At 42.7% G+C, this 16,577-nt stretch overlaps 2 protein-coding genes across 2 annotated transcripts; one reads left to right on the top strand and one right to left on the bottom strand.

Moving 5' to 3' along the window:
* Positions 1 to 77: 77 nt before the first annotated feature.
* On the bottom strand, positions 78 to 8,978 carry LOC311118019 (dTDP-D-glucose 4,6-dehydratase-like). The gene is made up of 12 exons (XM_084192903.1): positions 8,558 to 8,978; positions 8,324 to 8,390; positions 7,589 to 7,657; positions 4,372 to 4,462; positions 4,102 to 4,244; positions 3,821 to 3,919; positions 3,657 to 3,716; positions 3,369 to 3,412; positions 3,093 to 3,258; positions 1,000 to 1,055; positions 748 to 845; positions 78 to 626 (listed from the first exon to the last, which is right to left on the bottom strand). Exons 1-12 carry the CDS (start codon positions 8,602 to 8,604, stop codon positions 535 to 537), a joined length of 1,032 nt encoding a protein of 343 aa, XP_084049029.1. The 5' UTR covers positions 8,605 to 8,978; the 3' UTR covers positions 78 to 534.
* A 141-nt stretch (positions 8,979 to 9,119) lies between these two features.
* On the top strand, positions 9,120 to 14,742 carry LOC311118015 (integral membrane protein GPR180-like). The gene is made up of 9 exons (XM_084192895.1): positions 9,120 to 9,355; positions 9,961 to 10,110; positions 10,448 to 10,648; positions 11,018 to 11,198; positions 11,366 to 11,415; positions 11,524 to 11,681; positions 12,155 to 12,346; positions 12,461 to 12,538; positions 12,834 to 14,742. Exons 1-9 carry the CDS (start codon positions 9,217 to 9,219, stop codon positions 12,984 to 12,986), a joined length of 1,302 nt encoding a protein of 433 aa, XP_084049021.1. The 5' UTR covers positions 9,120 to 9,216; the 3' UTR covers positions 12,987 to 14,742.
* Positions 14,743 to 16,577: the final 1,835 nt, after the last annotated feature.

Genomic DNA, 16,577 nt, shown 5'->3' on the forward strand with positions numbered 1-16,577 from the left:
ACTGTTTTGTATTTTGTCTTTGAATATCATGTGTAGGCATGTGTCCATAGCTTAATATTTAACATTCAAGTCGGCACTATATTAATGTTATTTATTGACAATGATAAATATATTACATTCCACCTGATTCTTCATTAAAATAAATGAATACAAAAATGATACAAGTGTTCCCTTGCACACCCACAGTGACAGATGATGGTTGGACTAGAGTTGAGGTCAACAACCCTAATTAAGACATTTTACATTTTAGTCATTTAGCAGACGCTCTTATCCAGAGCGACTTACATGAGCAATTAGGGTTAAGTGCCTTGCTTAAGGGCACATCGACAGATTTTTCACCAAGTCGGCTCGGGGATTAGAACCAGCGACCTTTCGGTTACTGGCACAGCGCTCTTACCCACTAAGCTACCTGCCGCCCCAGTGATTTAATTGAACCAGGTGTGTTAATACAGGGCTGGAACAAAAACCAGCACACCCTGTAGCTCTCGAGGAGCAGGGTTGGCGACCACGAATACAGGAAGAGGATCTGTGTGCTTATTGGTCTATGGTATCGGGCTCATAGGTAATCGGTTGGTCTTCTGCTTTGACGTCTGGCCAGAAGTCTGGATTCTCTTGGTACCATTTGACTGTGAAAAACACAAACGAAGGAGAGGAGGGCACTTTAGACTATAGAGATTCAACCATTGTGCTAAAATATATGAAAGTCAATATAAGGAATCCATAGAGTAATGTGTTCATGTACTGTACCTGTCCTTCTGATGCCCTCTGCCCAGGACACTGCAGGCTTCCAGCCCAGCCTCCACAGCTTCTCACAGTTCACAGGGTACCTCAGGTCAACCACAGGCCTGGGGGGAGGGGGGTTTCAACAATGTCAGTGTCTTGGGAGCCAATCACACAGCCCACCTATCTTTCTCACACAGAGCATGTCTTCACCATTGAAACCATAGGAAGTAAAGGCTCTGAAAAGTGTATAGTGTGATCCCCTTATACTTCACTCACCGGTCAGGCACAAACTCCAGCCAGTCGTCCAGTTCTGCATCAGGTACATGCCTGACCTGTAACACACTCTATTAGCAGATGTCTCAGTGGCTCAGTAAAGAGGACTACAGAGTGACACACTTTACCTACCATCTGGCTAGTTGAATAATGGATATCCTACCATCTAGATAGGTTCTCTGGCTAGTTGAATAATGGATATCCTACCATCTAGATAGGTTCTCTGGCTAGTTGAATAATGGATATCCTACCATCTTGGTAAGTTATCTGGCTAGTTGAATGATGTATACCCTACCATCTTGGTAAGTTCTCTGTCTAGTTCAATGATGGATATCCTACCATCTAGATAGGTTCTCTGGCTAGTTGAATGATGGATATCCTACCATCTTGATAAGTTCTCTGGCTAGTTGAATGATGTCACAGTCCCTTCCCCTGTGTCTAGGTGCAGAATGATGTGTGGCCCCTAAGCACTGATCCAAGGTCAGTTTGACATACAGTGCATTCGGAAAGTATTCAGACCCCTTCCCTTTGTCCACATTTTGTTACGTTACAGCCTTATTCTAAAATGGATTAAATTACTTGTTTTACTCATCAATCTACACACAATACCCCATAATGAAAAAGCGAAAATAGGTTTTTAGAATTTTTTTTCAAACTTATAAGAAATAAAAAAACTAAAATACCGTATTTACATAAGTATTCAGACCCTTTGCTATGAGACTCGAAATTGAGCTCAGGTGCATCCTGTTTCCATTGATCATCGTTGAGATGTTTCTACAACTTGATTGGAGTCCACCTGTGGTAAATTCAATTGATTGGACATGATTTGGAGAGGCACACACCTGTCTATATAAAGTCCCACAGTTGACAGTGCATGTCAGAGCAAAAACCAAGCCATGAGGTTGAAGGAATTGTCTGTAGAGCTCCAAGACCGGATTGTGTCGAGGCACAGATCTGGGGAACGGTACCAAAACATTTCAGCAGCATTGATGTTCCCCAAAAATACAGTGGTCTCCATCATTCTTAAATGGAAGAAGTTTGGAACCACCAAGACTCTTCCTAGAGCTGGCCGCCCGGCCAAACTGAGTAATCAGGGGAGAAAGTCCTTGGTCAGGGAAGTGACCAAGAACCCAATGGTCACTCTGACAGAGCTCCGGAGTTCCTCTGTGGAGATGGAAGAACCTTCCAGAAGGACAACCATCTCTGCAGCACTCCACCAATCAGGCCTTTATGGTAGAGTGGCCAGACGGAAGCCACTCCTCAGTAAAAGGCACATGACAGCCCGCTTGGAGTTTGATGAAACCAAGATTGAACTTTTTGGCCTGAATGCTAAGCGTCACATCTGGAGGAAACCTGGCACCATCCCTACGGTGAAGCATGGTGGTGGCAGCGTCATGCTGTGGGGATGTTTTTCAGCGGCAGGGACTGGGAGACTAGTCAGGATTGAGGGAAAGATGAACAGAGAAAAGTATAGAGAGATCCTTGATGAAAACCTGCTCCAGAGCGCTCAGGACCTCAGACTGGGGCGAAGGTTCACCTTCCAACAGGACAGTGACCCTAAGCACACAGCCAAGACAACGCAGGAGTGGCTTCAGGACAAGTCTCTGAATGTCCTTGAGTGGCCAAGCCAAAGCCCGGACTTGAACCCGATCGAACATCTCTGGAGAGACCTGAAAATAGCTGTGCAGCAACGTTCCCTATCCAACCTGACAGAGCTTGAGAGGATCTGCAGAGAAGAATGGGAGAAACTCCCCAAATACAGGTGTGCCAAGCTTGTAGCGTCATACCCAGGAAGACTTGAGGCTGTAATCGCTGCCAAAGGTGCTTCAACAAAGTACTGAGTAAAGTGTCTGAATACTTATGTAAATGTGATATTGTAACACATTTTCAAAAATGTCTAAAAACCTGTTTTTGCTTTGTCATTATGGGGTATTGTATGTAGATTGATGAGGGAAAAAAACAATTTAATCAATTTTAGAATAAGGCTGTAACGTAACAATGTGGAAAAAGTCAAGGGGTCTGAATACTTTCCGAATGCACTGTATAGCCTACCATCTTGATAAGTTATCTGGCTAGTTGAATGATGGATATCCTACCATCTTGATAAGTTCTCTGGCTAGTTGAATGATGGATATCTCGAAGTCGCTCCCGATGTTGTAGATTTCTCCCACCATCCCCCTCTCCAGGATGGTGTTGAATGCTTCAATGGCATCATCCACATACAGGAAGTGGCGAGATTGGGGGCTGGTCCCTTGGATGGTACTGTGGCAGAGAGGAGCATGGGATATGTAGTCTTTATTTGAAACGATAACATATGAAGTAAAACATGTCCACATAGTCTGGGATGATGTCAGTCAAGTTGAAGTCTTTACCATTTTTTGTTCAGTTGAAGGAAGGATACAAATTTTGGAATGACCTAGGGGGAAAAAACTAACATTTGTTGAGACATCTTAAAAGACCAGACACACAACATAAATATATAGAACAGTGGTTCCCAACCAGGGGTACTTGAGAAGACTCATGAGACCATAGGCCTACTGGTAAAATGCAAATGAGGGGGTACTTCAGGGGTACTCTGGGCAGAGCAAAATTCAGTTGGTGGTATAGTAACCGAAAAAGGTTGGGAACCACTGATATAGAATATGGATACTATAGATGACCTTCTCCAAGTACTGTCTGGGTCCATATATATTATTGCTCCTTGTTATTATAACAGGAAACTGAAAGAAAAAAGCAAATATTAATACAAATAATCAAAAAATGTGTACATGCCTCAGAAAAACGTGGTTATAATTGTGCTACGTCTGTTGACAGTATTTACTACCTTGTGTCTCTCCCTGTAGGACAATACAAGACACTCAGCAGCTGCTTTAGACACAGAGTATGGATTGTTGGGTCTTCTTGGGCTGGTTTCATCTAATTCCTGCATGGGGGTAAAAGAGACTGCTTTTAACACCGGGGACTGACAGTACTGCAGACAGAGAACCTTGAAAAGTCGCAAAAGAAGTTGAGAAGTGGCTCTCTCAAATGTAAATGTGGCGTTACACCTTATAAGTTACAATAATTATGTCAGGATATCAGTGAAAATGATATGAGTGGACTGACCTTATACAGGCTCTCTCCATACACCTCATCTGTGCTAATGTAAATAAACTTCTCCACCTTGGCCTCAAAAGCTGCTTTCAGTAGCACCCGTGTCCCCTCCACGTTCACCATGTGGTATCTGGACGGCCATACGAAGGACGTCTCTGAAAAAGGGGGCACAGAAAGATATGGATGAATGTCTTGCTCTATGAGTCACTGAGTGTTGTCAACAATGTCTATGGTTGTTTTGGCATGGTAACACAATTTAAACAGAACAACTTAATTTCTTACCAACATGTGTTTGAGCCGCAAAGTGAAAGACGATGTCAATGTTTTCTGTGGCAAAGATGTGGTTTACCAAGTGTGGATTGCATATATCCCCCTGTTAAAAAAGGGACAAACCATGACACATCTACAAGCTAAAAGTCTTTATGATTAATGATTAGTAACACTGTGTAACACACACTTTTTTACAACAAACAAAAACATACATAGACAAAAACAATAAACAGCTTAACATACAATCATTTCCACAAACATTAATGACATCACACTTGCTCAGACCCAAATGTTCCCACTGTAACCACACCCAATGTTCTTTCTAATGCTTCTAAGACTCTGCCCCATATCATTTCAAATTGTGTTATGTTGTTTCTGTCTGTAGCCAGGTTTTGTTCAATATTTAAATAATAAAGCATTTGATTCTTCCATTCTCTTAAAGTTGGAGTATCATTTGACTTCCAGTATTTAAGTAATCGGTTCTTCAATATAATTGTCCAACCCATTGGGTATCTCACCACACCCCCATTTGCCATGTTTTACATTGTACAACTTCTGACAGCCAGCTTTCTAACTCCGCCCATAACTTTTGGACTTTATAGCACTCCCAGAAGGCATTAATTATTGAGTCATTGTTAGTTTTACACTTAAGACTTGACTCTGCCGTTGTGCTGTAGAATTTGTGAATGGTGTCTCTTGTATAATACATTCTATACATGAGTTTATACTGGATTAAGCGTACATTGTCATTAACTATAATTTTGTTCGTTATGTTCCAACACTCCCTCCATCTTGTGCCAATATCAGTTCATTTTAAGTCTTGGTTCCAATAGTTATTTTATTTTTTTCTAAGAGATTGTCAGTTGGATAGGCTTTCTGCAAGGTTTTGTATTTATTATCTTTCATATGAGTATCTTTTTCTGACACACACAGCTTTCAGGTCAAAATTTTGTGATATAAAACGTTTAAGTTGCATTTATTTGAAAATGTCTACATTGGTCAGTCCAAAATTGCTTTTTAATTATTTCATGTAAATAATTGTATTTCCTATAACCACGTAATTTATGGTTTCTCTGCCTTTAGTTTTCCATGCGGGCCAATTTATCCGTGAATTCTGAAAAGCTATCCAAGGATTGTTCCATAGGGAGTGATATTGGTTCTTGTAGAATCCGTTAAATGTTCTTCCATGTTGTTACAGTGTTCTTAACTATGCAGTTGATCATGTTCTTAGCTCCATCCTTTGAAAACAGACACGTGGAAAGATTCTGAGCGTGCACATTTTCAATATGTACCCATTGTTCCTCTTTAATGCATTTAACAACAAGTCGCAAGTAAAAGCCTTGGGTGGCGAGTTGATACAATTCCAAATCTGCAAGGTTAAAACCACCCTCTGACTTAGGAAGATGTTAAATGTCTGTTATGGCCGAGTATACATTTGTAAAGAACGTCTTAGGTGGGGTAATTGGTATAACCGAAAATACACTGAACAAAAATATAAATGCAACATGTAAAGTGTTGGTCCCATGTTTCATGAGCTGAAATAAAAGATCCCAGAAATGTTCCATACGTACAAAAAGCTTATTTCTCTCAAATTTTGTGGACAAATGTGTTTACATCCCTGTTAGTGAGCATTTCTCATTTGCCAAGATAATCCATCACGTGACAGGTGTGACATATCAAGAAGCTGATTAAACAGCATGATCATTACACAGGTGCACCTTGTGCTGGGGACAATAAAAGGCCACTCTAAAATGTGCAGTTTAGTCACACAACTAAATGCCACAGATGTCTCAAGTTTTGAGGGAGCGTACAATTGGCATGCTGACTGCAGGAATGTCCACCAGAGCTGATCGCCAGAGAATGTAATGTTAATTTCTCTACCATAAGCCGCCTCCAACGTTGTTTTAGAGAATTTGTCAGTATGTCCAACCGGCCTCACAACCGCAGACCACGTGTATGGTGTCATGTGGGTGAGCGGTTTGCTGATGTTAACGTTGTGAACAGAGTGCCCCATGGTGGTGGTGGGGTTATGGCATTGGCAGGCATAAGCTACGGACAACAACACAATTGTCCACGTTTATCCAGAGCATCCCAAACATGCTCAATTGCATTTTATTAATGGCAATTTGAATGCACAGAGATACCGTGATGAGATCCTGAGGCCCATTGTCGTGCCATTCATCCGCCGCCATCACCTCATGTTTCAGTATGATAATGCATGGCCCCATGTTGCAAGGATCTGTACACAATTCCTGGAAGCTAAAACTGTCCCAGTTCTTCCATGGCCTGCATACTCACCAGACATGTCACCCATCGAGCATGTTTGGGACACTCTGGATCGACGTGTACAACAGCGTGTTCCAATTCCCGCCAATATCCAGCAACTTCGCACAGCCATTGAAGAGTAGTGGGACACCATTCCACAGGCCACAATCAACAGCCTGATAAACTCTATGCGAAGGAGATGTGTCATGCTGAATGAGGCAAATGGTGGTCACACCAGATACGGACTGGTTTTCTTTTCCACGCCCCTACCTTTTTTTAAAGGTGTCTGTGACCAACAGATGCATGTCTGTATTCCCAGTCATGTGAAATCCATAGATTAGGGCCTAATGAATTTATTTCAATTAACTGATTTCCTTATATGAACTGTAACTCAAATCTTTGAAATTGTTGCATGTTGCGTTTATATTTGTGTTCAGTATAAATATAAAAACTTTGGAAGCCATTCTAAAGAGGTTTTTCTACCTGTAAGATTTATGGGGAGATTGTTCCATTTAATTAGATCTGCTTTCCTGTTGTTGAGTAATGGGATAAAGTTATCTTTATATATGTGTTGTTTGTTGTCACTTATTAAGCATCCTAAGTATTTTATATTTTTTGTGGTCCACTTAAAGGATTACTGTAGCTCAGAAGTTTTTGCTATTGCCATTATTTCAGGTTTCTTTCCATGTTAATTTCATATCCTGAGATTTTAGAGTATTCCGAAAACAAGGGGGACATTGAGTTTCAATAATAGTCAGGTATAGCCGAAGATCGTCTGTAAAGAAGTTTATATTCATGTTTATCAATACGGATACCTGTTACGTTTGGGTCCTGTCTAATTATTTCTGCAAGCGGTTCAATTGCCAGTGCAAACAGGAGGGGAGAGAGGACATCCCTGTCTCGTAACACTGGCACTTCATATACAGTATCGTTGCATAACAGTATGACTTGGCAGTTCTCTCACCCTGATAAAGGTGTAGTTCTCTTTCTCCTCGACAGACTCCAGGTTCCTGAGATTGGAACAGTAGTCCAGCTGTATGGGACCAGGAAAAGTTACAGAATCACGACCAGGAAATGATGACAATTTGGAATTCTGCAGTTACATAGTGTAGTAGTCAGGGTGTGCAGGAAATAAGCTTCACTTTGTTGTTTTTTAGCGTGTTTTTTAGTTGTTTTATTGCCACATACACCGGATTGGTGCAGTGAAATGTGTTGTCAAATCAAATCACATTTTATTGGTCGCATACACATATTTAGCAGATGTTATTGACGGTGTAGTGAAATGTTTGTGTTCCTAGCTCCAACAGTGCAGTAATATCTAACAATACACACAAATCTAAAAAAGTAAAAGAATGGAATTAAGAAATATATAAATATTAGGACGAGCAATGTCGGAGTCCAAGTATAAATATATATGGACAGCTGGACTACTGTCATTATGGACAGTATATGGATAGAATATGTAGTATATCTGAAGAATACGTAGGATAGAATAGTATATGTACAGCAATAGTTGAATAGGATGGCCTTGACTAGAATACAGTATATACATATGAAGTGGGTAAAACAGTATGTAAACATTCAAGTGACCAGTGTTCCATGTCTATGTTGTACCTTGGCTGCAAAGGGAAGGAGAGGGCCCAGCTTGAACAGGGCTTGAATCTGTAGTTACAGGAAAGCACATTTAGCTACTACTCACATTGTCAAAGTTGATGATGCGCCAATCTGGATGCCTGTTGACTAGGGAGCAGGCAAAATGGGACCCACTGTATGGGGAAAGAGCTACAGATGAAACATGTATAGTATGCAATAAAATCCCATATTTTACATACATTGTAGATTCAACTGGCTTTTTTTCTGTAGTTTAAGTCTTTGTCAGAACACTACTGATTGTCATTATGATGATGATGATGATTTGCTAACTGTTACTTACATGAAACCTGCCCCTCCAGTCACCAGGACCGTTTTGACAAAGTCCATCCTCCCACAGCCTGTTGATGTCTCCTCACAACTTTTCTCCTGGATCTTCAGTTTTCATTGAAGCCCAAAGGCACTCTCCTAGTGACATAAGTTCTGCCGACTTTAGCTAGCTAACTAGCTTACCTGTGCTGGAGAGTATCTTATTGTTGAGTAAACAAGAGATAATCTCAGAAACTATATGCGGGAAGTGATTTTAAGTGATTGAGGCCATTCTAAAGCAAAGCATATCGACAACACGTTAACGAACAGTTAGATATCGTTATTCAGATGTTTGTGTTGTCACCAGTTCATGTCAGAAGCAGCTGATACTGTACAAACCACATAAGCAAAATGTAATGTGGAACTTTTGCGACAGTCTTATTTCGCTTTACGGCAATGTTGACACGTATCCGAGGCCTGCGTTGAGTTGGTCCGTTTGGGTGCCCACCCTTTTATCGCTCTCTGATTGGCTTACAGCTTTGACGTAGTCGGAGGTCCTTCTATGATTAGGTAAAACCTAAATCAATCAAACGTTCAGTGCAGATGGAACTCACCCTGGTTTACTAGTCCATTCATTGTTGTTGTACAATCATCTTCTTTAGCTCTATATTGATAATTAGCTTTTTGGAGACAATGTATCCGTTAATGTTCACACTTACAGCCTTCTTACTATTCATTCCAGCTACATTTGGAAAAACTGTGTCGGGAGTTTTCAAGAGCGATGCAGCCAGGGAGCAGAATGGACAGTACATCACTAAATTCATGTACAGCGGTAGGTGCAATTTAGCAGTCTGAAGCTAGCGACACATTCCGGTGGAGGCTTGTGTGGATGGATACACATGCACCAAGATGACGTGATGCATTTTATTATTGGGATGTTTTATATAGACTGTAGTTGCAATGCTAATGTACATAAGGAAGTAACAGATCATGTGTTCTCAGTCTGGAAAGTGCTAATCTCTTGCATGGTGTTATGCATCATTGTCTCAGAAAGTATTTTCTGTGTCCATTGCAATCTTAAACGGGAAATCGTGGGAAGATGTTTGTTGAGTTGGGTTCAAAGATCAAATCACATAGGTCTATGCAGTCCAGACCCATGAGCATCGGCAATGTCATTCTGTTCCCCGGTAGAACATGTTGCCAAGTGTGATAGCCAGGCAGTACATTAGAATCAATAGAGCTCCTTCGCTTATCACAGATGGTCAGCATATTCTGTAGGTTAGAATGAAACCCAATTCTCTGAAAGGTGGATTTAGTGCCCTGTCAGACCTCTTCCCTCATTCCCTCTTTCTCTCTCTCCTCCCCTCTACTTCCACGACCTCTTCTTCTCACACCCTCTCGTCTCTCCCTCCCTCCCTCTGTCTCTCTCTTTTCCAGAGGGTAGTGGTCTGGTGGTGTGCAGGCTGGAGAACGCTCCCCTGGCCACGGAGAAGGAGTCCAGACTGCTGCTCTTCCCAGAGATGGAGGAAGGCTTCGACATCGACAACCTCAGCTGCCACGACCGCCTCTCCAAGGCACATCTCTCCAGTGAGTCTGTCTCTGTGACTGTCACCTACAGCTGAGATTGATTTACTCAAGGAGTCACATGTATTGTTTGTTGTTTGCATTCATGTCATGTAAGTCCCGCTGGCTCGTAGTAAACATGCATTCATAAACAAGAGTCATTTGGGGAAGTGGCATAAATGCCATCAGCCATGCATTTACAGGACATATTCTGAATGTACTTGCAGTATGTTGCGTCTGCATGTGTAACCGACTGGTTATCAAACCTTGGTCGTCTGCATGACTTAAGGCCACATTAGCCCTCTGAGCGAAAGCCTAGAGCTTGTCTCCCTCCTAACATTGTTTCCCTCTCTGTGGTCAGTCCGTCTGAGTGAGGAGGAGCACAACCAGAGCATCCCCCACCTTCACTCCCCCACGGCCTGGATGGCCCTGTATGCAGACCGTTACACCTGCGGGGAGGGGGGCATCATCCCTGCCCAAGGGGACCTGACCTTCACCATCCTGCTGTTCAACCCTGACTCAGCAGGCAACCCCCTGGAACACTTCAGCGCTGAGGAGGCAGGTCAGTACCGTACTGTACGGCAAGGTAATGGGTTCAATTCCTGCAGGGATCACATGCACATACTTTAATATATGCATTTGGTGCACTATAATGGATGAAAGTGTCTGCTAAGTGTCTGCTAGTCATAACACACGATATTATACTTCTGGATTGAAGATATGACTAAGTGTCCAGACAGGACTGCACTGAATGCTTGACTGATTGTGTCCTCCACACCCCTACCCCCCCCTCGCCCACCCCTACCCCACCCTGACCCACCCTCCTCCCTACCCCTGACCCACCCTCCTCCCTACCCCTGACCCACCCTCCTTCCTACCCCTGACCCACCCTCCTTCCTACCCCTGCCCCCCTGACCCACCTTCCTACCAGGCCTGCATAGTTTCTACTGCCTGCTGATCCTGGCCTACTTTGTGGCGTCCTGTATCTACATACAGCCCCTGTGGATGGCCCTGAGGAAGGGTGGGCCCATGCACACGGTGCTGAAGGTGCTCTCCACAGCCCTGGCCCTACAAGGGGTCTCTGCCCTCTTCAACTACATCCACCTGGCCAGGTGAGTGAGACTTTGTCCCAGTCATTGTCACAGTCACCTTTCAGCAGCCCTGCTCAGGTTTACATCAGTTACTGTATTACAGGATTATCCTGTATTTCAGGAGATTTGGATGAGTAAATATCAGTCTTGTTGTGTAAAAACACACACCTGTCTTTGTCTTCCCACAGGTATGCCAGGGACGGAGTGGGCATTCCTATCATGGGCAGCTTGGCAGAGTGTGAGTGTTGTATTCTCACTCTCTCAATCTCTCTTGCTTCTTTCTATGCATTGTCTTTCGTTCTTCCGTTGTGACTGTGTTGCCTGTTGTTGTTCTCCCATGCTGCAGTCTGTGACATGGTGTCCCAGGTGTCCATGCTGTACATGCTGCTGAGTCTGTGTGTGGGCTGGACACTGAGCAAGAACAGGAAGCCCCAGAGCAGACCTCTGCAGTGGGACTCCTCCCCTGCCTCCAAAGCCCTCGCTATGGGAGGGGTCGCCACACAGGTCAGAGCCTCATCAGCCTATCCATGACCTCTAACCCCTTACCCCGAAATACTAAGCCCTGACTGTCACACTAACTTCCATTTCACTGGATACAGTAGCTCCTACTACTCACACTCTAACCTCTACCTTGCTCACACCATCCCCTATCCTGACCAATACTGTAAGACCCTATCCTGACCAATACTGTAAGATCCTGACCAATACTGTAAGCCCCCTATCCTGACCAATACTGTAAGCCCCTATCTTGACCAATACTGTAAGCCCCCTATCCTGACCAATACTGTAACCCCCCTATCCTGACCAATACTGTAACCCCCCTATCTTGACCAATACTGTAACCCCCTATCCTGACCAATACGGTAACCCCCTATCCTGACCAATACAATTTCCCCTTTGGATCAGTCAATAAAAACACATTCAATACCAATGACCTAAATACCTTTCCACTGACTCCCTGTCTGTGTCGCTGCTAGGGGGCGCTGCTGCTGTGGGAGCAGTATGAGGAGACGGAGCACCACAGCTACCACGCCCAGCGCAGCATAGCGGGTCTGTTACTCATAGCTCTACGTATCATCCTGGCCCTGCTGCTGGCCTCTGTGCTCTACACAATCATCAGCACAGAGAGGAGCGCCCTCAAGAGAGACTTCTACCTCAGCTTCGCCAAGGTAGGCGTAGAAATACAACTCATGAATAGCTGGCAACCCTTTCCATGCGTTTATAGTGCCATCTACAGTGCATTATAAGATTTGTTATTCCAGTCTCACTAGCTTGTTTCTCAGGGTTGTTTTATCTGGTTCCTGTGCCACCCTGTCCTGGTCCTTCTCTCTGTGGTCTTCAATGAGCATCAGAGAGAAAAGGTGAGAGAAACACTCCACATATGTACGGTGTATTCAGACCCCTTGACTTTTTCCACATTTTGTTACGTTACAGCCTTATTCTAAAATTAAAGTTTTTATAAACTTTTGCACATTTAAAAATCTAAAACAGAAATACCTTATTTACATAAGTATTCAGACCCTTTGCTATGAGACTCAACATTGAGCTCAGGTGCTTCCTGTTTCATCAGAGAGAAAAGGTGAGAGAAAAACACTCCATAGAGATATTGTACTGACTCATTCTGAAGGTTTTTGGTGTTGATGTTTGTGTGTCTAGGTGGTGACAATCGGTGTGATTATATGCCAGGCTATCTCGGTGGTGATCCTCTACCAGCTTTTCCTGTCCCGTAGCTTATACTGGGAAGTATCTTCTCTCTCCTCTGTCTCACTACCCCTCACCATGTCCAGAGGGGGCCGGGGACGCTACTGACCCTGCGCGGAGTGGGAACATTTTTACTGCGAAGGGAAACACTGTGACACCTGCAGTTAAAGGGACACACTTCCACTCCTCTCAGCTCACTCACGGCGAAGGTGCCCCCAACTGACGGGCGAGGAAAGAGAGGAGGAAGACAAGGGAGGAGAGGAGGATGGGATGAAGAGAAGGACGTAGGAAGTTCACCCACAAATATAGTAGAGAAAAGTAATGACGGCCTGCTCATGTAGCTGGACAGCACACTTATGTAATACACTCCCAAACAGGATGAGGGAGATCTGAGTTTAAGCGCACATAAAAAAGTATGTATGTAAATTTGACTCATTTGTTAGTATACAACTGATGCAGACACAGGTAACTGTCAAAATAATGGAAATACTTGAGTAAAGGAGGGATACAAATTATATTGAAAGCGGGTGCTTCAACATAGGTGTGGTTCCTGGGTTAATTAGGCAATTCACATCCCATCATACTTAGGGGTCATGTATACAAATTCTGGCTGCCATGGCTGTGGCCCCATAGGATGACAATGCCCCATTCACAGGACATGAGTGGTCACTGAATGGTTTGATGAGCATGAAAACCATATGCCATGGCCGTCTCAGTCACCATATCTCAACCCGATTGAACACTTATGGGAGATTCTGGAGCGGCGACCGAGACAGCGTTTTCCACCACCATCAACAAAACACCAAATGATGGAATTTCTTGTTGAAGAATGGTGTCTCATCTTTTCGCATCTAATCTATGCCAAGGTGCATTGAAGCTGTTCTGGCTCGTGGTGGCCCAACGCCCTATTAAGACACTATGTTGGGGTTTCCTTCATTTTGGCAGTTGCCTGTATGTTAGTCTTATTTACAATTGTAGTATGTATGTGTGAAAATGTGCTTTACTGTTTTATTTTGAATGTCAAACTTGGGCTGGATTTGATGTCTCTCTTTCATTTTCAGATGGAGTAAAAGACTCCCAAAATGTTTAATAGGTTTATAATAGATTACAACGAAAGGTTACTGATTGTCGAATTCCCTGTTAAGTCTTATTCATTGCCGATAAAGATATCCAGGCGCGGACTGAAATAAATTAGTTTACCATTGATCGATAGACATATGGATCCATGTTCAGTGTGGCAAATCTCAAACCAATAAGTATAATCCTTCCTCTGATCTTAACTCTGTCAGAAATAGAAAGTTGGGTTGGTTTTTTACAGAGTTGCTTCACACCGTTTTACTGCGGTTTCATTCCATTGTCGTCTATTGATAATTCTTTCTGTGAGGTTCAGGTTCAGGGTGTGCTGAAACTATTACAAAAATCACATGGAACTCTTCATGGAATCTTTTTATCATGCCCAGCACTACAACACTGCAGCTAGTTGCATGTGTGATAATCGTATTACTATTACTATTTGTGTAATTATTGAATTATACTTGAATATGAACGCTTGCTCCAATGTCAGACAAAACAATACCAAGATATGTGCAATGTTTAAATGCAGCTTTATTTTCTTTATCAATCCTCACAAGTGCCTGAGAAGACAATCACTTTGCTAGTTGAGAAGGTACCTGTGTTTGTCTGTATGATAAGATGGGTTTCACATTAACATACATAAACAGTCTGATAGTTAAGTTATGTGGAGATATTAGGGGACAAAAGGTAAACAGAGCAGTGACTGTTTAATGTTCCTATTAAGCATGTTTATAAGGCTGTTTAAATTCATTACTGTATACTTTTGTAAATAAACATTTCATCTATTTAGTAAAATAAGTATCGATATCAGATGCTGATGCAATACTAGAAAATGTCCCCAGGGGGCAGCAGTTCTCTTGATCTGTTACAGTAGCTACTGTAGACCAGCGTTTCCCAACCCTGGTCTTCGAGTACCCCTAACAGTAAACATTTGTATTGTAACCCTGGACAAGCACACCTGATTCAACTTGTGAACGAATCATCAAGCCCTCAATGAATTGAATGAGGTGTGTTTGTCAAGGGCTACAACGAAACTGTAGTTTTGGGGGTACTCGTGGACCTGGGTTGGGAAACACTGCTGTAGACTACTCTCAATCAATGCACACTCAAACCACAGAAGTTACCAGTGTCTTTGCTCAAACTGCCTACATTCTCATTCAACAATTAAACGCATGATAATTCAAACATCAAAGGATAAACCAATACATGTCACGGTTGCTAGGAAATGCCACCACGATGCTCCACCTTGAGTACACAAACAGTTTTCCACTCCACTTCCTCAAACGGATCTGAGGCTAATAACATACACTGATAACATCAGCGCTAAACTGAGTCAGTCTGACTTTATTTCGGTAGTTGCTTGCAGATAGATGATCATCTATGGTTGGTCATTGGATTCTGTCAGTCTGCTATGGATTCCAGTATGTAACACTAAATAGGCAAATATAATTATAAGCCTACACAACACAGTGGAAGTTGTGGAAACAAGTTGTGGAATGTGGTTAAACTTCCCCAGACTTCTAAACAGTAAACAGTAGAAGGGAAGGGTTGTGTTAGTGATGTCTCTCTACCTTGTTTCCTTGTTGGTCGTTTCGAAGTCACAGTCAGTTAGCTGGTTATAATCCTCGTTTTCTGGATGCTCTTCTTTCACTCATTTTACCTTCATGTTGCAAGAGATCATACAGTAAACTAATACGGCTGTGTTTACACAGGCAGCCCAATTCTGATCTTTTTTTCACTAATTATCTTTTTGACCAATCAGATCATCTCTGAAAAAGATCTGATGTGAAAAGATCTGATGTGATTGGTCAAAAGACCAATTAGTGTAAAAAAAAATATCAGAATTGGGCTGCTTGCTTAAACGTAGCCTATATGGCACTGAACCTTAATTAAAACAATTTGAGAGTGGTGGGCTATTAGTGACAACAAGCACTAGGCCAGCAGCAAAGTAGTACCCACGCCCACACCAGTCCCCAGTTCCATACTGCTGTTTAACCAGGTGCTGGTTTACACACATCAGTGGCTCCCTACAGACCAGACCATGGCGTCAATCTTGGGTCTTTTCAGGACACCGGTTACCCACTGGGCTATTTCTGACCTCAGGCACACCAGGACACTGTGGGCTGAGGGGGATGAATACACACAGGACTTATTTTCCTGCAATACCACCATTAACTCCCTTTCTTGCATTATGCAAATAGTCTGACAGCAGGAACGTGCTTGGGCTAATACTGTAACATTCATTTGCACCTTTTTTGACTCTACCACAGAAAGTGGTACCGATTCAGGCAGTATTATTCCATTACAGGGGGGACTTCTTCTAATATTATTCCGTCTTCTATATCTAGGTCAGGTTGAGAGTAGCGTAGCTGGCAGCCTGAAACCACAGGCAAAGATGGACAGTATTTCTGTTAGTTGTCTTTGAAATACTTATTTTAATTCCTTCTGAGTATTTTGTAATGTGACTTACACTGAGCTGAACTACACTCCAATGTATTTTGTATTTTCTAAATACTGTAATTTGGATTGTCAAAATACAAAATACTTTTCTATACCATTTTTGATAGCAGTTCACATTTTTTGGCCCCCCTTTCTGATAGCACTATGGTGTGATACAATTGTCTG

The sequence above is a fragment of the Coregonus lavaretus genome, assembly GCF_964263955.1.
Source record: "Coregonus lavaretus genome assembly, contig: HAP1_SCAFFOLD_2191, whole genome shotgun sequence".
Taxonomy (NCBI): Eukaryota; Metazoa; Chordata; class Actinopteri; order Salmoniformes; family Salmonidae; genus Coregonus; species Coregonus lavaretus.